General features: G+C 41.3%; 1 protein-coding gene across 2 annotated transcripts in view; it reads left to right on the top strand.

Moving 5' to 3' along the window:
• The window catches only part of ABHD18 (abhydrolase domain containing 18), a 159166-nt gene that overhangs the window by 111451 nt on the left and 22536 nt on the right, over positions 1-25179 (top strand). Inside the window, exons 6-7 of one of the 2 annotated variants that reach the window (XM_053703648.1) lie at positions 8330-8492; positions 9532-9599. In XM_053703648.1, coding sequence (XP_053559623.1) covers positions 8330-8492; positions 9532-9562 — 194 coding nt within the window. In that variant the 3' untranslated portion in view covers positions 9563-9599. Of the gene's footprint in view, positions 1-8329; positions 8493-9531; positions 9600-25179 lie in introns of those variants that run through there. The other variant, XM_053703649.1, reaches the window with a different exon arrangement.

Below are 25179 nucleotides of genomic sequence, written 5' to 3' on the forward strand. Positions count from 1 at the left end.
CTTGGAATGCTGACATGTCTTCTAAGTCAACTTTGCTTTCCCTTTCTTTCCAGGGTAAATAATCATTTTCGTTCCTTTCCTCACAAGGAACAAAAGCCTGATCCTTCATCCTCAGGAGCGGTATCAGTTTGGAAACTATTTCCAGTTTGGAATATATCCAAGCCTTATAGAAACCTATAGCCAGCTCCTAAGTACCTATGAAGGTGCGGCCCTTATTCCAGCTCAGCTGGTATGGGGCAGATTACGTTTTCTTCAAAGAAATTTGGATCAATTCCGTTCTTAATCTCTGGTTTCAGAAACATTGTTTCAGAAAGGTACAGAATTGGCTTCAAGTTAAGGCCTCCTGCTAAGAGATTCTTTTCTTTCCCGTGTCCCAGTTAACACAGCAAAGGCTCAGCATTTCTGAAATGTGTTTCAGATCTAGAGTTGGCTGGAGTATTTATGCCAGTTCCAGTTCTGGAACAGGGGCTGGGGTTTTATTTTATCTCTTCATTGTACCAAAGAAGGTCAATTCCTTCAGACCAGTTCCGGATCTATCATTATTGAATCGTTATGTTAGGATACCAACATTCAAGATGGTTACTGTAGGACTATCCTGCCTTTTGTTTAGCAAGGGCATTATATGTCTACAATAGATTTACAGGATGTGTATCTGCATATTCCGATTCATCCAGATCACTTTTAGTGTCTGAGATTCTCTTTTTAGACAAGCATTACCAGTTTTGTGGCTCTACCGTTTGGCTTAGCCTCAGTTCCAAGAATTTTTTTCAAAGGTTCTCGGTGCCCTTCTTTCTGTAATCAGAGAATAGGGTTTTTGGTATTTCCTTATTTGGACGATATCTTGGTATTTGCTCAGTCTTCTCATTTTTGAAGAATCTCATACGAATCGACTTGTGTTGTTTCTTCAAGTTCATGGTTGGAGGATCAATTTACCAATCAGTTCATTGATTCCTCAGACAAGGGTAACCTTTTTAGGTTTCTAGATAAATTCAGTGTCTTTGACTCTGTCCTTGTCAGACAAGAGAAGTTTAACATTGATATCAGCTTGTCAAAACCTTCAGTCACAATCATTCCCTTTGGTAGCCTTATGCATGGAAATGTTGGGTCTTAGGACTGCCGCATCAGATGCGATCTCCTTTGCTCGTTTTCACATGCGACCTCTTCAGCTCTGTATGCTGAACCAATGGTGCAGGGATTACTCAAAGATATCTCAATTAATATCTTTAAACCGATTTTACAACACTCTCTGACATGGTGGACAGATCACCATCGTTTAGTTCAGGGGGCTTCTTTGTTCTTCCGACCTGGACTATAATCTCAACAGATGCAAGTCTTACAGGTTGGGGAGCTGTGTGGGGGTATCTGACGGCACAAGGGGTTTGGGAATCTCAGGAGGTGAGATTTCCGATCAATATTTTGGAACTCCGTGCAATTTTCAGAGCTCTTCAGTCTTGGCCTCTTCTGAAGAGAGAGTCGTTCATTTGTTTTCAGATAGACAATGTCACAACTGTGGCATACATCAATCATCAAGGAGGGACTCACAGTCCTCTGGCTATGAAAGAAGTATCTCGAATTTTGGTTTGGGCGGAATCCAGCTCCTGTCTAATCTCTGCGGTTCATATCCCAGGTATGGACAATTGGAAAGCGGATTATCTCAGTCGCCAAACGTTGCATCCGGGCGAATGGTCTCTTCACCCAGAGGTATTTCTTCAGATTGTTCAAATGTGGGAACTTCCAGAAATAGATCTGATGGCTTCTCATCTAAACAAGAAACTTCCCAGGTATCTGTCCAGATCCCGGGATCCTCAGGCGGAGGCAGTGGATGCATTATCACTTCCTTGGAAGTATCATCCTCCCTATATCTTTCCGCCTCTAGTTCTTCTTCCAAGAGTAACCTCCAAGATTCTGAAGGAATGCTCGTTTGTTCTGCTGGTAGCTCCGGCATGGCCTCACAGGTTTTGGTATGCGGATCTTGTCCGGATGGCCTCTTGCCAACTGTGGACTCTTCCGTTAAGACCAGACCTTTTTGTCTCAAGGTCCTTTTTTCCATCAGGATCTGAAATCCTTAAATTTAAAGGTATGGAGATTGAACGCTTGATTCTTGGTCAAAGAGGTTTCTCTGACTCTGTGATTAATACTATGCTACAGGCTCGTAAATCTGTATCCAGAGAGATATATTATAGAGTCTGGAAGACTTATATTTCTTGGTGTCTTTCTCATCATTTTTCTTGGCATTCTTTTAGAATACCGAGAATATTACAGTTTCTTCAGGATGGTTTAGATAAGGGTTTGTCCGCAAGTTCCTTGAAAGGTCAAATCTCTGCTCTTTCTGTTCTTTTTCACAGAAAGATTGCTATTCTTCCTGATATTCATTGTTTTGTACAAGCTTTGGTTCGTATAAAGCCTGTCATTAAGTCAATTTCTCCTCCTTGGAGTTTGAATTTGGTTCTGGGGGCTCTTCAAGCTCCTCCATTTGAACCTATGCATTCATTAGATATTAAATTACTTTCTTGGAAAGTTTTTTTGTTCCTTTTGGCCATCTCTTCTGCCAGAAGAGTTTCTGAATTATCTGCTCTTTCTTGTGAGTCTCCTTTTCTGATTTTTCATCAGGATAAGGCGGTGTTGCGAACTTCTTTTGAATTTTTACCTAAAGTTGTGAATTCCAACAACATTAGTAGAGAAATTGTGGTTCCTTCATTATGTCCTAATCCTAAGAATTCTAAGGAGAAATCGTTGCATTCTTTGGATGTTGTTAGAGCTTTGAAATATTATGTTGAAGCTACGAAATCTTTTCGTAAGACTTCTAGTCTATTTGTTATCTTTTCCGGTTCTAGAAAAGGCCAGAAAGCTTCTGCCATTTCTTTGGCATCTTGGTTGAAATCTTTAATTCATCTTGCCTATGTTGAGTCGGGTAAAACTCCGCCTCAGAGAATTACAGCTCATTCTACTAGGTCAGTTTCTACTTCCTGGGCGTTTAGGAATGAAGCTTCGGTTGACCAGATCTGCAAAGCAGCGACTTGGTCCTCTTTGCATACTTTTACTAAATTCTACCATTTTGATGTATTTTCTTCTTCTGAAGCAGTTTTTGGTAGAAAAGTACTTCAGGCAGCGGTTTCAGTTTGAATCTTCTGCTTATGTTTTTCGTTAAACTTTATTTTGGGTGTGGATTATTTTCAGCAGGAATTGGCTGTCTTTATTTTATCCCTCCCTCTCTAGTGACTCTTGTGTGGAAAGATCCACTTCTTGGGTAGTCATTATCCCATACGTCACTAGCTCATGGACTCTTGCTAATTACATGAAAGAAAACATAATTTATGTAAGAACTTACCTGATAAATTCATTTCTTTCATATTAGCAAGAGTCCATGAGGCCCGCCCTTTTTTTGTGGTGGTTATGATTTTGTATAAAGCACAATTATTCCAATTCCTTATTTTATATGCTTTCGCACTTTTTTCTTATCACCCCACTTCTTGGCTATTCGTTAAACTGAATTGTGGGTGTGGTGAGGGGTGTATTTATAGGCATTTTAAGGTTTGGGAAACTTTGCCCCTCCTGGTAGGAATGTATATCCCATACGTCACTAGCTCATGGACTCTTGCTAATATGAAAGAAATGAATTTATCAGGTAAGTTCTTACATAAATTATGTTTTTAGATATATTTTTCATGCAATAAGTTAAGTGAAAGCTGCTTAAAATAAAACTAACAGGAAGTGCATGATTGTGTGACATTGATCAAAAGTGTTAATTATTTTAAAGGGACAGTCAAGTTTAAAAAGCTTTCATGTTTCAAATAGGGCATGTAATTTTAAACAGCTTTCCAATTTACTTTTATCACCAATGTTACTTTGTTCTCTTGGTATTCTTAGTTTAATGCTAAACCTAGGAAGGCTCATATGATAATTTCTAAGCCCTTGAAGGCCTCCTCTTATCACATGCTTTTTTATTTTATTTTCACAACAGGGGAGATCTAGTTCATGTATACCGTATAGATAACATTGTGATCACGCCCGTTGCTTGGGGCAGACACTGCACTAATTGGCTAAAATGAAAGGCAATAAATAATAAATAAAATGTCATGTGATCAGGGGGCTGTCAGAAGATTCTTAGATACAAGGTAATCACAGAGCTAAAAAGTATATTTATATATATATATATATATATATATATATATATATATATATATATATATATTAATATAACTGTGTTGGTTATGCAAAACTGGGGAATGGGTAATAAAGGGATTTATCTATCTTTTTAAACAATAAAAAAATCTGGTGTTGACTGTCCCTTTAAATGCACCATGCTAGAAACAGGTATTCATATTGAAGGTGGTATAACTAAGAAAATGTCTTCATTTGATTTGATCATACAGAAACAGGTGTTTGTAAAGGACAAAGCCTCCATCTTTCTGTGGTTTTGTTGTTCAGCTCTGTATAAGGCTTTTGCAAAGGGAACTTGACTGTTGTATAGCAGAGATGTAGAATGGTTTACAACGTTTGAAGAAAGACAAATGATTTGTCACCAGGTGACAACAAACCATGAAAACACCACATCCTGTTGTGACAAAGTGACACAAGATTTTTTTGTTTGGACTCTTTATTCCAGAATATTGAGAAAGAAAAGAAAGAGGGATCAAGAGGATAAAGTGCAGGCAGACCACTTTAATCTGATGGCATTTATATCTGTAAACTATGAATCACACAGATCATGTGTGTACATAGTTCCTCTATTTTTGTATACATAGTTCCTCTAATTAATGGGATTAAATATTACTGGACAATTTTTTATTTTTTTGGTCAGGTGTATGCATCATTTTGTTCATGTACAAAAGAGCTAATAAATTATTAAAGGTAATTTTAGTTGTGGCATAGTTACTAAAACAGAGAAGCACTCAACCAGGGAATTTCCTACAGTTTATTAGTCTTGTCTGAAAATGACAGTTCAGTCCTAAAATACCACTCAGTCTGTCTAGGCATATTAAAGGGACACTAAAGTAAAAGTTAAACTTTCATGATTCAAATGGAGCATGCAGTTTGAATAGACTTTCCAAAGGTTTCCAAAGATAAGTCTCTGAATTAGTCTTTGAATAACATTTTTTTAAAGTTCCATTAGTTGTTTAAATAGTGACAAAATAAGTGTAAAGTTTTAGTGTCCATAAAACAATAGGAGCTGCCATGTTGTAACTTTGATTACCTTCTCCGCTGTGGCCAATCAGGAACAGTTTTAAATATGTCACTAGCGTGCGCAGCCAATGGCTGTGTGGACTATAACAGTGTTCTGCACTTCCATTTCTAAGAGATACTGAAAAGCTCACAATTTCAGAATATATATTATTTATCATGTTGTATGATCATCTCAAAGTTTTTAATGCGCCTTTAAGCAATGGGTCCATGTATGTGTTTACTGGCCATCATTCTTAGGGAGCCTAATCCCCAAGGGTTATAACTGGCATGCATAATGAGAGAGAAGCACTCAACCAGATAATGAACTAAAGCATAATAGCCTGCTCCATGGCTAGTCATCACCCCAGGAGCAGCATCTTTTTTGTCTAGAATGCGTCTTTCAGAGAAGAGGCTGCTCCCTGGGTGGCCATCATTCCATAAGCCAAACTACTGAGCTATCTCTGTCCCAAGTTTAGTGCTTTTTTCGGTGTATTTTTATGCAAATGTTCCTTGGAGATTTCTTAAGGGTGATGGAGGATGGACCCCTAGACCACTGTGCATTAGAGGGATAAAGCTGCACGTCCACTGACGAGGCCAAAACATAGGTCTGAAGTTAGTTTTACAAATCCTAAGTTCAGAAGAGAATTGCCTGGTATTTCAAGGCTGGACTGTGTTTGTGGATGGAATCAGACGGATATATTGCAGAAAATTTTCTTCTGTAAACGGCACGTGGGCTATACAAGGGGGCAGCATTCCATAGAGCAAGCCACAGACTGCTGTCTGTCCTCAGTGCTACTTTCTTCTATTTTTGAGTTAGTGTATTAACTTGAGGTGCAAAGAAGTCTTAATGCGAATAAATGTGTTAAAATAATGGTAAGTTCATTTGTATTATATTCTTATATATTAAACCTTTAAAGGGACATGAAACCCATTTTTTTTCTTTCAGGATTCAGAAAGAGCATGTGATTTTAAACAAATTTTTAAGTAAAGGGAAATAATACTCATATGCTAAATCACTTGAAAGTGATGCAGCATAACCTGTAAAAAGCTGACAAGAAAATTTCACCTGAGCATCTCTGTAAAATAGGAAGATATTTTACCTAAAAATTTCTTCAGCTCACCAGAGTAAGTGTTGTGTAAACAGTTATACTTCAGCTGCTGTCCAGCTGCAAGTTAAAAAACAAAACAAAAGCTAATCAGCATCAGCAGTGCTGAGGTAATGCTTTGCCTTTGCTGTGATATCATGAGGTTTCACTGAAATCTCATGAGATTTCATAGAACTTACTTAAACTGAATAGGAAAATAACATGACTGTGCCTGCACATGACAAATACACACTACCTAGCTTGTCCTGCGACAAGCATCCTGACTGGCTGCTTAAAGTCTCTTTACAGTGGGATGTGAATACTTAGGAAATTTGAGGTAAAATAGCTTCCTTTTTTTACAGAGATTTTTTCTTTTTCCCAGGTGATATTTTCTAGTTAGCTTTTTACAGCTATGCTGCATTATTTTCATGTTCTTCAACATTTGGGTATCATGTCCCTTTAGCTTCTATTATCAAACTTGGTTTGTTCTCTTGGTATCCTTTGTTGAAAAGGATACCTAGGTAGGCTCAGGAGCTGCTGATTGGTGGCTGCACATATATTCCTCGTGTTACTGGCTCACCCAATGTGTTCTGCGTGCTGCCAGTAGTGCATTGCTGCTTCTTTAACCAAGGATACCAAGAGAATAGAACAATTTGGAAAATAGAAAGTTGTTTAAAATTGTATCTCTGTTTGAATCATGAAAGAAAAATGTTGGGTTTTATGTCTCTTTAATTAAGTTATATACATGCAGCTTTTTATTCTAAATGTATACCTTCAGAAAATAAAATACTTATTTATGTAGCCCTTTTTTCTGTGCCCCAGCCACCTCCATCTCAGACCAATTTTATTTTTACAACTTTAGAGGCATGTGGTCAAGCCAATAGGGGATGCACCACATGCCCTATGTATTTTATCCAGGAGAACACTTCACTGCTGCTCTGAGTCTAGATCAGATAAAATTACAACTGTGTAGGTGCAGTTCTACTGACTGATCCGACCATAGCTTTATGTAAACAGTGAATCTTCTATAGCATAGCTGTTTACTGCTGTGGTCACTGCAGCACATTTGATCAGAGCGGGATTCCTTTGACACAAAGGAGCATTTAATAATTTGTACGAAAGTAAGGACTTCATCTGTGCAGTTGAAATTTTTAAACGATCTGGCCTCAAAGCAGCAGTGCAAGAGCGTGCTACTGGATAAAATACATAGGGCGTGTGATTCATCCCCTATTGGTTGCACCACGCCTGTCAAATAGTGAAAAACATTGATCTGAGACGGAGGTGGCTGGGGCACAGGTAAAAGGGCTATATAAATAAGTAATTTATTTGCTGAAGGAATACTTTTACAATAAAAATAAAAAGCGGCATGTATGTAACTTTAAGGTTTAATATATGAGAATATAATACAACTGAATTTACTATATAATACAACTGAATCACATGTGTATTCAGTTATTCAAGTTTTGGCACTGCTTTTCTGTCATGGCTGACCAAGAGAGAAAGAAAAGTAAGTTTAAACTATTAGGATTTTATTCTGCAAGTCAATATTGATGGTAGATCAATCATATTTATTTACTAGTAAATATTTATTTTAATTAATGGGCCATTATAGTGCAAAATGAAATGTTTTATAATTCGTTAGAGCAATTTTATCATTAGCAACCCTGTAATGCTTTGTGTCCAACCCCTGCAAAGGGAACTGCCGCTGACCCAATTAGCAGCAGCAGCAACAGCCATCAAACGGCTGGGTCATGCAGCTACCAATGCTGATTGGGTCAGCGGAAGTTGGGTCAGAACCAGCAGTTCTATGTGACTTCTGAGCAGTACTTTAACCATGTGTTTAACAGATTTGCACAGATGTTAATAATAAAATTACAAGCTCGTACGAATTAGTGTACATTGTTTTCATTGTAATGGCCTTTTAACAGCACAGGTTCATTTTGCAGGTAATGTTCTGTAAAAGTCGACACTGGACAATTAAATTACCTTGAATTGATCCATAGGAAGATTTGTTTCAGTGGCACATTACTGCTTGACAATTAATGTTCTCTTACATGTAATTATTTTTTTTTTATGTTCAGTTCCATTGGATCCAAGTCTAATTATAGTAGTCCAAGCCAAGAAAGATGCCTATGTTCCAAGAGTTGGTGTACGTAGCCTTCAAGAGATCTGGCCTGGCTGTGAAATCAGATATCTGGATGGTGGTCATATCAGTGCCTACCTCTTTAAACAAGGACTATTCAGGTTTGTATAATTATTTATGCATTAATAAGTTGTATCAGTTTAGTATTGTTCTTGCTTCTGTTGCCTCTGATCTAGATGGGTAACTATAGCTGTGTAACTTTAGACACAAATCCTTTTAGAGCATTTACAGTAATCTATGGATGATAAAAAAAGCACTTTGTACCAACAGCATAAATAAATATAAAAAAGATTATTGCTTACATTAAGGGTCATAGTAGCCTACTGTTTTTTTTTTTTTGTTGTTTTTTTTTTTTAATTTTCTTTATTAAAGATAAAGTGGTACACATTTGTAACAATAATAAGAGAAAATCACATCATGGACCGTTATTACAGACATGTTAAGTTTTGCCGGTCTGGGATGTGCACATCCAATGCAGCCTCTAGTCTTTTGAGAAAAGTCCATATTCTTATCAAAACTCATATGTGCACCTATACAATAATATATGTGAATCAAGGTATCAAGATTTTAACACATCTTAATTATAAAACAAGGATAATGAACTGTTAGTGCTTTGAGACTTGAGGAAGGAAGGGGATAAGGCAAGAGGGGACAAAAGAGGGCACGTGGTTGAGGACGACTATGTGGGGGTTAGAATTAATTCTAGGCAGTTCGGGTATTCAGAGGTTTCCACAACTCCAGCATATTTTCATGTATGTCTGCTGAACCTGTTTTTAAGTAGTGGAATCTTTCTAAACCCAAAAGATCTGTAACCTGTGCTTTCCAGTCTTCTTTGGTTGGGGGGGAGGATGTTTTCCATCTCTGTGGAATCAGCAGTTTGGCTCCGTTGAGCATGACCTTGAGGAGTGATAGTTTAGTTACTTCAATCAAGAGTTTTTTATTTTTAAATGGTGCCAGTGAGTTCTATTTTATTTCAGGGTGTAGCCAGGACCTGGTCAGCCTCTTGTTAGCAGAGCTACAGGTGGCTTTAAGGCATTGGGAACTGGTGGGATTAATTTCTCACTGTGCCTCCCATATTGTATGCTGCCCTTCTTAATATGGTCTTAGCACTGCTAACTAAGGCCCTTCATGTCTCCACAGACTGGCAAGAAGATGCAGAAGACTTCTTTAGAGCTGTGGGATGATGCATGCTGTAGATCAGCACTCAGGTATGTGCAGCCATTACTTCTGGGACAGACCCTAACTCAGGAACAGCTGCAGCCTTTCCTTTTGTAACCCCCTAACTTTTCCCCAAGGCCTCTTAGGTGTTATGGTGGATGTGGTGGGGGAAGATTACAGGATCGCTCAGACACATTTAGATGCTACAATATGTAGGAGTGCTATGGACTTGGGCTGACGCTGGGGTTTATATGGATAACGTAGAATATGCTCTGACAGTTCCGGTCTCCGGTATTTATGGGGACCCGGTGTGATTTTATTGCGGGTACAAATATTGGCAGCTAGGAGTGGTGAGTGAGAGACTGCTTGTGCTTTTTTACAGCTGCGCTTGCAGCGACATACTATGGCCCACGAGGTTTAGATTTAGACACTAGGAAACGCCCACGAAGGGTGGAGGTTTTCTCCCGCGCTCTAGAAGCCGCGCTAACATACTTTGTCATACGCAGCGTGGGTGAGGTGTTCGGATCATTATCTGACTGCCGGGACCGCATGGTGTTAATCATAAGAGCAAGCGGTCTTAGGCAGAATTTGCTAGGAGCGGAGTGATCATCACGGGGGTCTGATCCAGGCGTTGTCTCATACCGACATTGTTCTGTCCTTCCTGAGGACTCATGGGGGGGAAGGTGAATCTGGACAAGAGTTCTCTAGTTCCACAGACAAGGGTTCCTTTCCTGGGAACTCTAATCGACTCTCTATCCATGAAAATATTTTTGACGGAGGTCAGAAAATTGAAAATTCTGAACACATGCCGAGCCCTTCAGACCAATCCCCGGCCGTCCGTGGCTCAGTGCATGGAGGTAGTTGGATTGATGGTAGCAGCAATGGACATCATTCCTTTTGCTCGGTTTCATCTCAGGCCTCTGCAACTGAACATGCTCAGACAGTGGAATGGAGATTATACAAATGTGTCTCCTCAAATACATCTGGATCAGGAGACAAGGGACTCTCTTCTATGGTGGTTGTCGCTGGATCATCTATCCCAGGGGACATGCTTTCGCAGACCCTCGTGGGTGATAGTGACAACGGATGCCAGCCTGTTAGGATGGGGAGCAGTCTGGAATTCCCTGAGTGCTCAGGGGGTCTGGACTCAGGCGGAGTCTCTCCTTCCCATCAATATCCTAGCATTGAGAGCAATATTCAATGCGCTTCAGGCTTGTCCTCAGTTGGCTTCGGCCCAATTCATCAGATTCCAGTCGGACAACATAACGACGATGGCCTACATCAATCATAAAGGGGGAACAAGAAGTTCCTTAGCGATGACGGAGGTAGCCAGGATAATACAGTGGATGGAGTCTCACTCTTGTTATCTGACCGCGATTCACATCCCTGGGGTAGAAAACTGGGAAGCAGATTTTTTGAGCAGACAGACATTTCATCCGGGAGAGTGGGAATTCCATCCGGAGGTATTTGCCGACCTGATTCTCAGATGGGGCAGGCCAGAGTTGGATCTCATGGCATCTCGCCAGAATGCCAAGCTTCCGAGATACGGGTCCAGGTCCAGGGATCCCCAGGCCAAGCTGATAAATGCCTTGGCAGTGCCTTGGTCCTTCAGCGTCGCTTATGTGTTTCCTCCATTTGCTCTCCTTCCCCGGGTGATTGCCCGAGTCAAGCAGGAGAGGGCATCGGTGATACTCATCGCCCCTGCGTGGCCTCTCAGGACTTGGTATGCCGATCTGGTGGACATGTCTTCCCAGCCTCCGTGGAAACTTCCATTGAAGAACGACCTTCTCATTCAGGGACCCTTCCATCATCCGAATCTAGTTTCTCTGCAGATAACTGCTTGGAGATTGAACGCCTAATTTTGGCTAAGCGAAGGTTTTCTGATTCGGTTATAGATATTTTGATTCAGGCACGTAAGCCTGTTACTAGGAAAATTTACCATAAGATATGGCGTAAATATCTTTATTGGTGCGAATCCAAGGTCTACTCATGGAGTAGGGTTAGGATTCCAAGGATTTTGTCTTTTCTCCAAGATGGATCGGAGAAAGGGTTGTCAGCAAGTTCCTTAAAGGGACAGATTTCTGCTTTGTCTATTTTGTTGCACAAACGTCTGGCAGATGTTCCGGATGTTCAGTACTTTTGTCAGGCTCTGACTAGAATAAGGCCTGTGTTTCGCTCAATTGCTCCTCCTTGGAGTTTGAATTTAGTTCTTAACGTTCTTCAAGGGGTTCCGTTTGAACCCATGCATTCCATAGATATTAAGTTGTTATCTTGGAAAGTTTTGTTTCTCTTGTAAGGTGTATCCAGTCCACGGGTTCATCCATTACTTGTGGGATATTCTCCTTCCCAACAGGAAGTTGCAAGAGGACACCCACAGCAGAGCTGTCTATATAGCTCCTCCCCTAACTGCCACCCCCAGTCATTCTCTTGCAACTCTCAACAAGAAAGGAAGTATCAAGAGATATGTGGTGACTTAGTGTAGTTTTACCTTCAATCAAGAGTTTGTTATTTTTAAACGGTACTGGCGTTGTACTGTTTTTCTCTCAGGCAGAAATTAGAAGAAGAATTCTGCCTGGAGATTTGATGATCTTAGCGGTTTGTAACTAAGGTCCATTGCTGTTCTCACACATAACTGATGAATATGGGAAAACTTCAGTTGGGGGAACGGCCTGCAGATTACCTGCTTTGAGGTATGTTCAGTATTTTTATTTCTAGAGAGAGGAATAAGTTCTAGACGTTTTTTCTCTGAGGGAGATAAGTCTTTATTTGGGGACTAGTTTCCACATGGCTAGTCATGCCACCATACGGGACTCGTGGCAGACGGTTCCTAAGGTTGAGGAAGCAGTCTCCACCCTAGCTAAGCGTACAACTATCCCCGTCGAGGACAGTTGTGCTTTCCTAGATCCTATGGATAAAAAACTGAAGGGTCTCCTTAAGAAAATTTTTTATACATCAAGGTTTTATTCTCCAGCCTCTTGCATGCATTACCCCAGTTACTGCTGCAGCGGCTTTTTGGTTTGAGTCTCTTGAGGAGGCTCTACAGGTGGAGACCCCGTTAGACGATATTCTAGACAGGATTAAAGCTCTTAAATTAGCTAACTCCTTTATTTCTGACGCCATTTTTCATTTAGCCAAGCTAACGGCTAAGAATTCAGGTTTTGCCATTTTGGCGCGTAGGGTGCTATGGCTTAAGTCCTGGTCAGCAGACGTTACTTCAAAGTCTAAGCTTCTTAACATCCCCTTCAAGGGACAGACCCTATTCGGGCCAGGTCTGAAGGAGATCATTTCTGATATTACTGGAGGAAAAGGTCACGCCCTTCCTCAGGATAGGTCCAATAAGTTAAGGACCAAACAGAATAATTTTCGTTCCTTTCGAAACTTCAAGAGTGGCGCAGCTTCAGTTTCCTCTAATGCAAAACAAGAGGGAAATTTCGCCCAGTCCAAACCAGTCTGGAGACCTAACCAGGCTTGGAATAAGGGGAAGCAGGCCAAGAAACCTGCGGCTGCCTCTAAGACAGCATGAAGGAGTAGCCCCCGATCCGGGACCGGATCTAGTGGGGGCAGACTCTCTCTCTTCACCCAGGCTTGGGCAAGAGACGTCCAGGATCCCTGGGCATTAGAGATTGTTTCCCAGGGATATCTTCTGTACTTCAAAGCTTTATCTCCAAAGGGGAGATTTCATCTCTCACAATTATCTGTAAACCAGATAAAGAGAGAGGCATTCTTATGTTGTGTTCAAGACCTGCTGGTTATGGGAGTGATCCACCCAGTTCCAAAGCAGGAACAGGGGCAGGGCTTCTATTCAAATCTGTTTATAGTTCCCAAAAAAGAGGGAACTTTCAGACCAATCTTGGATCTCAAGATCCTAAAGAAATTTCTCAGGGTCCCATCCTTCAAGATGGAGACTATCCGAACCATCCTCCCTATGATCCAGGAGGGTCAATATATGACTACCGTGGACTTAAAGGATGCTTATCTCCACATTCCGATTCACAGAGATCATCATCAGTTCCTCAGGTTCGCCTTCTTAGACAGGCATTACCAGTTTGTGGCTCTTCCCTTCAGGTTAGCCACAGCACCAAGAATCTTTACAAAGGTTCTAGGGTCCCTACTGGCGGTTCTAAGGCCACGGGGCATAGCGGTGGCTCCTTACCTAGACAACATTCTGATACAGGCGTCGACTTTTCAAATCGCCAAGTCCCATACGGACATCGTTCTGCCCTTTCTGAGGTCTCACGGGTGGAAGGTGAACGAAGAAAAGAGTTCTCTCTCTCCCCTCTCACAAGAGTTTCCTTCCTAGGAACACTGATAGATTCAGTAGAAATGAAAATTTTTCTGACAGAGGTCAGGTTATCAAAGCTTCTAACTTCCTGCCGTGCTCTTCATTCCACTTCTCGGCCGTCAGTGGCTCAGTGTATGGAAGTAATCGGCCTAATGGTAGCGTCAATGGACATAGTTCCGTTTGCCCGCCTATATCTCAGACCACTGCAACTTTGCATGCTCAATCAGTGGAATGGGGATTACACAGATTTGTCCCCTCTGCTAAATCTGGATCAAGAGACCAGGGATTCTCTTCTCTGGTGGTTCTCTCGGGTCCATCTGTCCAGGGGAATGAGTTTCCGCAGGCCAGAGTGGACTATAGTCACGACAGATGCCAGCCTTCTGGGCTGGGGCGCAGTCTGGAACTTCCTGAAGGCTCAGGGTTCGTGGACTCAGGAGGAAGCCCTCCTTCCGATAAACATTCTGGAACTGAGAGCGATATTCAATGCTCTTCAGGCTTGGCCTCAACTAGCTGCGGTCAGGTTCATCAGATTTCAGTCAGACAATATCACGACTGTAGCTTATATCAACCATCAGGGGGGGACAAGAAGCCCCCTGGAAATGTTGGAGGTTTCAAAGATAATTCTATGGGCAGAGGTTCACTCTTGCCATCTCTCAGCTATCCATATCCCGGGAGTAGAGAACTGGGAGGCGGATTTTCTAAGTCGGCAGACTTTTCATCCGGGGGAGTGGGAGCTCCATCCGGAGGTATTTGCCCAGCTGATTCAGCTATGGGGCAAACCAGAAGTGGATCTGATGGCGTCTCGTCAGAACACCAAGCTTCCCTGTTACGGGTCCAGGTCAAGGGATCCCCAGGCAACGCTGATAGATGCTCTAGCAGTGCCCTGGTCCTTCAGCCTGGCTTATGTGTTCCCACCATTTCCTCTCCTCCCTCGTCTGATTGCCAAGATCAAGCAGGAGAGAGCTTCGGTGATTTTGATAGCACCTGCGTGGCCACACAGGACTTGGTATGCAGATCTGGTGGACATGTCATCCCTTCCACCATGGACTCTGCCGCTGAGGCAGGACCTTCTACTCCAAGGTCCATTCAAACATCCAAATCTAATTTCTCTGCGGCTGACTGCTTGGAGATTGAACGCTTGATTTTATCAAAACATGGTTTCTCCGAGTCGGTCATTGATACCTTAATTCAGGCTCGAAAGCCTGTCACAAGGAAAATCTATCATAAGATATGGTGTAAATATCTTCATTGGTGTGAATCCAAGGGTTACTCATGGAGTAAAGTCAGGATTCCTAGGATATTATCTTTTCTCCAAGAAGGATTGGAGAAGGGATTGTCAGCTAGTTCCTTAAAGGGACAGTTTTCTGCTCTGTCTATTCTTCTGCACAAGCGCCTGGCAGATGTTCCAGACGTTCAGGCGTTTTGTCAGGCTTTAGTTTGAATCAAGCCTGTGTTTAAACCTGTTGCTCCGCCATGGAGTTTAAATTTAGTTCTTAAAGTTCTTCAAGGGGTTCCGTTTGAACCTCTGCATTCCATAGATATCAAGCTTTTATCTTGGAAAGTTCTGTTTTTGGTAGCTATCTCTTCGGCTCGAAGAGTTTCAGAGTTATCTGCCTTACAGTAAGATTCCCCTTATCTGATATTCCATACAGATAAGGTAGTGTTGCGTACCAAACCTGGATTTCTTCCTAAGGTGGTATATAATAAGAATATCAATCAGGAGATTGTAGTTCCGTCACTGTGTCCTAATCCTTCTTCAAAGAAGGAACGTCTATTACACAATCTTGACGTGGTTCGTGCTTTAAAGTTTTATTTACAAGCTACTAAGGATTTTCGTCAAACATCTGCATTGTTTGTTGTCTACTCTGGACAGAGGAGAGGCCAAAAGGCTTCGGCATCTTCTCTTTCTTTTTGGCTGAGAAGCATAATCCGTTTAGCTTATGAGACTGCTGGCCAGCAGCCTCCTGAAAGAATTACAGCTCATTCCACTAGAGCGGTAGCTTCCACATGGGCTTTTAAAAATGAGGCCTCTGTTGAACAGATTTGTAAGGCGGCGACTTGGTATCCCACAAGTAATGGATGAACCCGTGGACTGGATACACCTTACAAGAGAAAACAAAATTTATGCTTACTTAATGCATTTCTTTCTCTTGTGATGTATCCAGTCCACGGCCCGCCCTGTCATTTTAAGGTAGGTGTTTTTTATTTTTAAACTACAGTCACCACTGCACCCTATAGTTTCTCCTTTTTCTTGCTTGTCTTCGGTCGAATGACTGGGGGTGGCAGTTAGGGGAGGAGCTATATAGACAGCTCTGCTGTGGGTGTCCTCTTGCAACTTCCTGTTGGGAAGGAGAATATCCCACAAGTAATGCATGAACCCGTGGACTGGATACACCACAAGAGAAAGAAATTTATCATGTAAGCATACATTTTGTTTTTTGGTTGCTATTTCTTCTGCTCGTAGAGTTTCTGAGCTTTCGGCATTACAATGTGATTCTCCTTATCTTATTTTCCATTCGGATAAGGTAATGTTACGTACCAAACCTGGCTTTCTTCCTAAGGTTGTTTCAAATAAAAATATTAATCAGGAGATTGTTGTTCCTTCCTTGTGTCCTAATCCTTCTTCTAAGAAGGAGCGACTGTTACATAATTTGGACGTGGTCCGTGCCTTGAAGTTTTACTTACAGGCAACTAAGGATTTTCATCAATCTTCTTCCCTGTTTGTTGTGTTTTCTGGGAAGCGTAGGGGTCAGAAAGCTACGGCTACCTCTTTGTTTTTGGCTGAAGAGTATCATCCGTTTTGCTTATGAGACTGCTGGACAGCAGCGTCCTGAATGAATTACGGCTCACTCCACTAGGGCTGTGGCTTCCTCATGGGCATTCAAAAATGATGCTTCTGTTGAACAGATTTGCAAAGCTGCAACTTTGTCTTCTCTTCACACTTTTTTCAAATTTTACAAATTTGATACTTTTGCCTCGTCTGAGGCTGTTTTGGGGAGAAAAGTTCTTCAAGCAGTGGTGCCTTCCGTTTAGGTTCCCTGTCTTGTCCCTCCCTTTCATCCGTGTCCTATAGCTTTGGTATTGTTTCCCATAAGTAAGGATGAAATCCGTGGACACATCGTATCTTGTAAAAGAAAAGGAAATTTATGCTTACCTGATAAATTTGTTTCTTTTACGATACGACGAGTCCACGGCCCGCCCTGTTTTTGTGTGACAGGTCTTTTATTTTTGTTAAACTTCAGTCACCTCTGCGCCTTGGCTTTTCCTTTCTCTTCCTAACTTCGGTCGAATGACTGGGGTGGGAGGGAAGAGAGGAGCTATATATACAGCTCTGCTGTGGTGCTCTTTGCCTCCTCCTGTTAACCAGGAAGCGATATCCCATAAGTAAGGATGAAATCCGTGGACTCATCGTATCGTAAAAGAAACAAATTTATCAGGTAAGCATAAATTTCCTTTTTGGGCAGTGAGTGGAATAGCAGGATTTCTGGTCTTGGGGGAACTATTGTTTCCAGGATATTTGACATGAGGCATGTGATCTCCTTCCAGAAATTACCCAAGAGTGGACAGTTCCACCAGATATGCAGGATAGTGCCATTTTCACCACAACCCCTCCAACATTTTCCGCTGGATTGTTTATATATTTTTTTAAGCCTATCTGGTTTAAAGTACCATCTCGTGAGAAATTTAAAGTTATTCTCCTGTATTCTGGCTGAAGCTGAGGAGTGTTTGTGATTATGATATACTTTCTGCCATTCCTGTTTGTCTAAGCAAAGATTTAATTCTTTGTGCCAACTGTAAATGTAGGATGGGGGGGGGAGTTGTTTAGTAGTAATTTGTTGAGGCTGGATATTGTGTGTTTAGGGGGGGTTTGCATAGTGCATAAAGTTTCAAATGATGTATGTGGACGCGTTATCCCCCTTTTAGAGTTTAGTGTGATAAAATAGTGTTGGTATCGCACAGCATTATACCATGAGGTTAGGCAAGGAATATCTAGTTAGGTTAGTTTTGTGGTAGACTGTAGCTTACCGTCCTTAATGGTTGCCTGAATGATGCATTCTTGTATATGCGGTCTATGTAAATGGTCATGTGAAAGTGTCAAAAAGGGTATCTCTGGGTTATGTTTTAGTGGCGTCATTGGGGAAGGCATCGTGGAGATAAATGCTTTAGTATGAAGAGTTTTATCCCAGTGTTGTAAGAATTCTCTAAATAGGGGATATTGTTGGATTTTCGATGTAGGTCTCTGAGAGGAGATCCACGCCAGGGTACCTACATTGCACACATTCAAAATGTCTGCATCTATTTGGACCCATGTTTTCTGAGGAGAATTATGGCACCATTCAATTAGTCTTTGTAATGTGATTGCAGATTTGTATAGAAGTAAATTGGGGGCACCCAGTCCCCCTGCCTCCTTGGGCAGGTACATAGTGTTTTTAGGAATTCGGGGCTTGATTTTTTGCCATATGAATGTTTCCATGGATGCTTGTAATTTTGAGAGGAATGTATGTGGCAAAGGGATGGGAAGTGCTTGTAGGATATATAAAATTCTGGGCAGGATATTCATTTTTATGACTCCCATTCGCCCCAGCCATGAGAGAGGTTTACTTCTCCACGATGAGAGGGGTATATAATTACTTTCGAAGAGGGAGTCGTCAGAAGTTGTGAGAAATATCCCCAGGTATTTCATTTTATGCGTTTGTATTCTTAGGGGACATGTTAAACTAAGCTGATCCATAACGTCTATTGAGGTGTTGATGTTCAGGAGTTCCGATTTGTGCAAATTTAGATGGAAATTTGATAAGCGGCCAAATTTCTCAAGCTCCACTATTAGATTTGGGAAGGAGTGTATGACATTTGGGAGAGAGACTAGTATGTCATCTGCATACATTGATAGTTTATGTTCTTTATCTTGCAAGCGGATTCCCTGAACATCTTTGTTGTTTCTGATTTTCTGAGCTGAAGGTTCTAGTGATATTGCAAATAAAATAGGGGACAGGGGGCATCCCTGTCTAGTACAGTTTCTGATGCAAAATGGGTCCGATAGCACACCGTTTACACTGACTTGTGTAGTCGGATTGGAGTAGAGGTGAAAAATTTGGTCTATAAATTTGTGGCTAAAACGCATTTGTTGCAGGGTTAATCTAAGAAATGGCCAACTTACTCTATCGAACGCATTTTCTGCGTTGGTGGATACTAAAACTAAAGGGGTATTTGTATTTCGGGCATAAGCTGATAGTTGCAGAATTTTTTGGATGTTGTCCTTTACCTCCCTGCCAGGTATAAACCCGACCTGATCTGGGGATATAAGTTTGGGCAGAATTTTATTAATGCAATTAGGTAGGATTTTTTCCGTATAGTTTTATATCTGTATTTAAAAGAGATATGGGGCGGAAATTTTCAGGGATGTTAGGTGGTTTTCCTGGCTTTGGTAGGACAACTATGTGGCTGTTAGCATTGTGTCTGGAAATCCGTTATTTGCTTCTAATGTATTAAACAGGTATAAGAGTCGAGGTGCTAAGATATTAGAATACGTCTTATAATATTTAGAGCTGAAATCGTCCGGGCCCGGGCTTTTACCCGAAGGAGGTTTTTGATAGAGTTCTGGATCTCCTCTATGGTGATTGGGGTGTCTAGTGCTGTTATGTCAGTTGACTCCAGATGTCTTAGTCCCAAAGTTGTAAAGTAATCTGTGGGGGGGTCGTCAGTTTCTTCTGTTGTTTCTACCGTTTTTTGCGGTCTAGTGATATTTAAGTTGTAGAGAGAGGCATAATATGTGCAAAAAATTTCTGCTATTGACTTGCTATCCGCTTTAATTTCACTATGTGGATCTTTAATATTATGTACATGAGCTTTGAGTCTTTTATTTTGGAGCAAACGAGCCAATGAGCGGCCCGGTTTATCGTTGGAGTCAAAGTATTGTTATTTTAGCCTATATGCTAATTTTTGGTTTTCGCTTATTAGGTGGTTTTTAAGATCTGTTCTCGCATGTTGTAGTATTGTGTAGGTATTTACATCTTGAGGTTGTAGTTTATGTTGTGATTCTAGCAAGGTTATTTTCTGGACTAGCTTGTCATATATAGCTTGTGTGTTTTTCTTGAGATTTGCTTTTACTTTAATAAGTTCCCCCCGGATCACACATTTGTGTGCTTCCCATAGTGTTTTGTTTGATATATCAGGGGAAGAATTTAGGCTAAAATATTCACTCAATGCTTGTTCTATATTTGTTTTGATCAGAGGATCATTCAGTAGAAGATCGTCCAGACGCCAACAAAACTGTGTAATTGGTTTTTCCGGCCAATCCAAAACAAATTGAACTGGGGCGTGGTCTGACCATGTTATTGGTAAAATTTGTGATGATTTGACTAACGACAAGCCCACCTGATCGATAAGGAAATAATCGATACGTGAATATGAGCTGTGCGGGTTTGAATAAAAGGTGTAGTTTTTTATGTTTGGGTGACTATATCTCCAAATGTCGTGTACGCAAATTCCTTGCAGTGTTGCATTGATAATTTTAAGTTTCTTTTTGGGGATGTAAGATGTCCCACTGGATGTATCCAGCCCTGGGTTTAAGGGTGTATTAAGGTCTCCACCTATTATCAGTATGCCCTTCATGCAAGAGAGAATCTTATTCACTGCTCTTTTAAGATAAGTGTGTTGATCTTTGTTAGGAAGATAAAGGTTCACTAATGTAAGTGGTCTACCATATAATGTGCCTATCAGTATCAGTATCAGAAGTCTACCTTCCGTATCTCTCTCCATTCTCAACAACTGAAAAGGGGTGTTTTGTTTGATCAGGATTCCCACTCCATTTCTTTTCTGTGTGGCAGAGGAGAAGTAGGCTGTGGGAAAGAATTTATTACTCCATTTTGGTTCTTTAGATCTTTTAAAATGGGTTTCTTGTAAGAAGATGATGTTATGCTTGCGCAAATCTCTGATTAGAATAGATCTTTTTTCTGGTGAGTTTAAACCCTTTACATTGAAGGTTAGATATTGTACCTGCCTCATGTCCTCAGTGGTAGATGGGCACGAAGAGGAGGGGTAAAGAGTCTCAAAGCGGGTTGGTTTGTGTTGTCTCGCTTGATACCTAGGGGAGGGTTAGTAAAGAGGGGGTTTGGGGGGGGTGTCAAAAGACACCTGTACTCACAAACACCTCTGTGGTGTTGAGTTAGATTGTGACTTGTGGTACACAAATTGGGGGGGGTGTACATCCAGTCCACAATGTTTTTTTTTTTTTTTTGTATTTTCCCTCGCTTAGGAGCGAAGGGGCCTTTATTATATCTATATTTTCAGCCTATATAAGGATTGTGAGGTGTTTAGTAGTGTTCTCCCACTTGTTTATGTGTCCTCTATTTCTATCAAGACTGATATTGGGGTATGCGTTGATTCTCAGGGAAGGGCCTGTTTGTCATGTTGCATGTGGTACCCGATTTATTCGGTGCACCATGAGCTGAATTTTTAAGCTATCTCTATGGGTTAACATACTGTGGTGGTCTGTTTATGTGCATCAGAGACAGGAGGTTGATTGTTTGGTTGGTGTGATTTGATCCCTTCTATCTCTGAGAATATGGGTGTGAAAAAAGAAACATCTTTTTGGGGTCTTTTGGAATTTATTCTCTGATAGATATATTCGGTTGATTTTTTGACTCAATCCAGACCCTGTTAACTAAATATGCGTTTTCCTATTTCAACATAAAACATGAGAACAACAAGCACACATTCAGCATATTGATATGAATTAACTAACATAAATAATCATAACTTGTATAATATAACAATTTCTCGAACTTAGTAGCTCTAAGACTCAGACAGTAATAAGTATTTTAGACATTTATATATCAGCAGTAGGTTCTCTATTGACTAGCTCATTATGAACTATGCAGTCTAAATATTCTTCTGACCGGTGAACCGAGGAAATTTTATAAAAAGCATTTAGTGACCGGCACCTAGGTGGAGTGAAAAGCAGAAACACCAGAGCAACCTTGCGGCTATTAACATGGCATCACAAACTAACTGGTATGGGGGAACATAACATGTGCAACAAAGCAGCCATTTAAACTTGGTAGTCCCATGACTCAGTCAATGTAGATCACCATTTATATTCATATAACAAAATTAGGGTCAGTACAGATCAGATCAATATTAAGCAGTTGGAATAGATACTCATCTGTCTGATGACCGAGGAGAGTTCTGTGAGGATCAATTAGTGTCCGTTTTCTTGTCAGACCCACCCCTTGTGGGTGACTCTTGTAGCACATCAGATCTATTTTTCTGTGGGGGAGTTGTGGTCTCGTAGGAGGTTGAGGGTTGTGGTCGTAGGATGTCATCTGGTGGTGGGATCTCCAGATCCATTGCCTTGTTAAAGATGTGTAGGTCCCCAGGTGAACGGTAAACTGAAGTTACTCCATTTTTGGTGGCGATCACGCTGACCGGGAACCCCCAGCGGTAGGGAATCTTGTGGTGTCTAAGGGTTTCTGTGATGTATCGAAGGTCTTTGCGTTTCTGTAATGTAGTGGGACTGATATCGGGAAAAATTTGTATTGGGCATCCTGTATGGGTTATAGGTGCCTTAGCTCTGGCATTTTTTAAGACCTCTTCTTTATCCAAGTAATTTAGGGGGCCTTCGGGGACGGCTTGGGGCGAAGCGCTCTGTGGGCTCTTTCTAGGATCACATCTGGCGTGGTTGTAGTGCCCTTAAGTGAGCGGAATAGGCTCTGCAAGCAGCCATTTAGGGCTGTGGGATTTATGGACTCTGGTATGCCCCTGACTCTGATATTATTACGTCGGTTGCGATTGTCCAGATCTTCCACTTTATCGAGCAAAAATGATATGGTTTCATCATTATTCTGTATTCTTTTAAGTGAGTGAGAGACATCCTCACTTATTGAGGCTTGTATCTCCTCTAGAGTAGATATTTTTGTCTTAACTTGGCTAATGTCCCTTTTTAGTTCCCCGAACAGGCCCTTCACCTCCTTGATTACCTCCTTGATATCCTCTTTTGAGGATAGTTTTTTCAAATCTTCTTTGAAGTTGTATAAGCTGTCTTGCTCCTGTGTCTCTGCTTGTATAAGCTGGGCATCTGATGTCTCCCTGCTCTGCGTCTCTTGAGGCTTTAGGTATTGGCTTATAGATGCCGGTTTCTGTACCTTTTTTGCATGGATCCCACTATTTAGATTTGCGTGGTGATTAACATGGGGCAACGGGAACCATTAATGCGGTTGGTATAGGTCGATGATATCCAGTGTATTTTTCGGTCTGCTAGCTGAGAAGCTGTATGCAATACTTATGTATCTTATTGCTGTGTAATTTTTCCCCCTGCTTTTTTCTTTATTGCAACACAGGTCGAACTTTTATCAAGTATGCAGGGCAAGTTTCATGTGTGTACTTTTTGGTGAGCTGCAATACTGACTTTGTGCTGTGCAGGTTGAGTATTGCTCTATGTATGATAGGTAGTTATAATGCTCTGCAGCCCCTGAGGGTTTATATGGACAGTTGCGAGGCAAGGATTATATAGAATTGGGAAGTATCGGCCCCCTGTCGTATGGGCACTGTGTCAGGTCTATCCCAGCCTCTTATTGCAGCAGCGATGTTTAGTGTGTAAAGTGTGTTTATTTGAGCTTTTGCCCGCCTGACTCTAATGCGTACCCAGCTCCTCAAGCCGTCCTCTCGTTCTGACCGCAACCTTCTATAGTATAATTGCACAGATCTGGCTGCACTTACAGAGCTGAGAAGTCTGTGCGGCTGGTCTACCGCCCAAGATACACTAGGCCTTAGGGGTTGTGATGTCCGGCAAGCCAGTATGTGACTGACTCCTTCAGTTCCTCCTGATGTATGGTTTTCTTGTATATGTTGGTCCCAGTATTAACGGCGGTCCCTGATCTCTCTCCACGCCACCCACGTGGCTTGCAGTCCGTGATGTGGGCCTGATATCACTCTTGGTCCCTTTGAAGACAAAGGCTCTGGAAAATTAGGTGATACTCACAGCCAGAGTGGTTATTGTGGCTCAGGCTGATGTTTGTTAGGCTTTTTTTCTTCCTTTTCGTTTGCTATGTTACATTGTTGGACTGGATGTAACAGAGCTCTCCTATTCTGCTGCCATTGCACTGCAAGGCTTGGCTCCGCCCCCCAGTAACCTACGTTTTATATGAAATATTCTTTAATATGCTACAAAGCAATAAAAAAAATGTACATAACACTCAACTAAGATGAAAATCAATTAAAGGGATAGTAAAGTAAAATTTTAACTTTCATGATTCACTTTATTCTATTTATCTAATATCCTTTGTTGAAAACCATACCTTGGAATGTTTAGGAGCAGCAAGGCACTACTGGGAGCTAGCTGGTGAATAGGGGCTGCACATATATGGCTCACCCGATATGATCACCTAGCTCCCAGTAGTGTATTTTTGCACCTTCAAGAAAGGATACCAAGAGAATGAAGCATTTTTTTGCTTATAGAAGTAAATTGGAATATTGTTTAAAATTCTATGCCCTGTCTGAATCATGAAAGAAAAAGTTGGTGTCTTTTTACTATATAATTCAAAGGTTTTCCAAATCTATTCCTTATGTGTAACCGATACATCAGTACTTGCTTAAAGAGACAATAAATCCAACAGTTTTCTTTCATTATTCAGAAAGAGAATTCAATTTTACTTACTTGCAATATATCATCCCTCCCTACAACTCTCCCTCCTTCTGCTCCTCACACCAAACTTCACAGAAGCATTATGTAATTAGATAAACAACAGCTTTCTAATTCCCTCAAACCTCTCCTCTCATCCTTCTCCTCCTTTTCCTGCCCTGACCAATCTATCTGCCACTATAATTCCACCCTTACATCCATCCTTGACAATCTCGCCCCTCTTACCATAGCTCGGAAATCAAACACTCATCCTCAGTCCTGGCATACTCCTCTGACTCAATACCTACGCAGATGTTCTCGTACTGCTGAGCGGCACTGGAGAAAATCTAGGAGTTCAGCTGATTTTCAACTTTACAAATTTATCTTGAACTCCTACTACTCTGCCCTTAATTTCCATAAGCAACACTACTTCTCTACTCTTATCTCTAATCTTTCTTCAAACCCAAAACGTTTGTTCTCCACTTTCAATACTCCCTCCCCCACCTCCTAATACAACTTCTCTGTCAGCTCAAGACTTTGCCAACCACTTCAATAACAAAATCGACTCCATCAGAAATGAAATCAGCTCTCAACATAATTCCATTCTCTCACCCCCTAAAATGCTCTCAGTCAACCACAACCCACATAACCTTAAACTTAGCTCATTCTCCCCTGTTACTGAGGAAGAAGTTTCGGCACTTATACTGCGCTCTCACCTCACTACCTGTCC

The sequence above is a fragment of the Bombina bombina genome, chromosome 2, assembly GCF_027579735.1.
Source record: "Bombina bombina isolate aBomBom1 chromosome 2, aBomBom1.pri, whole genome shotgun sequence".
NCBI lineage: Eukaryota > Metazoa > Chordata > Amphibia > Anura > Bombinatoridae > Bombina > Bombina bombina.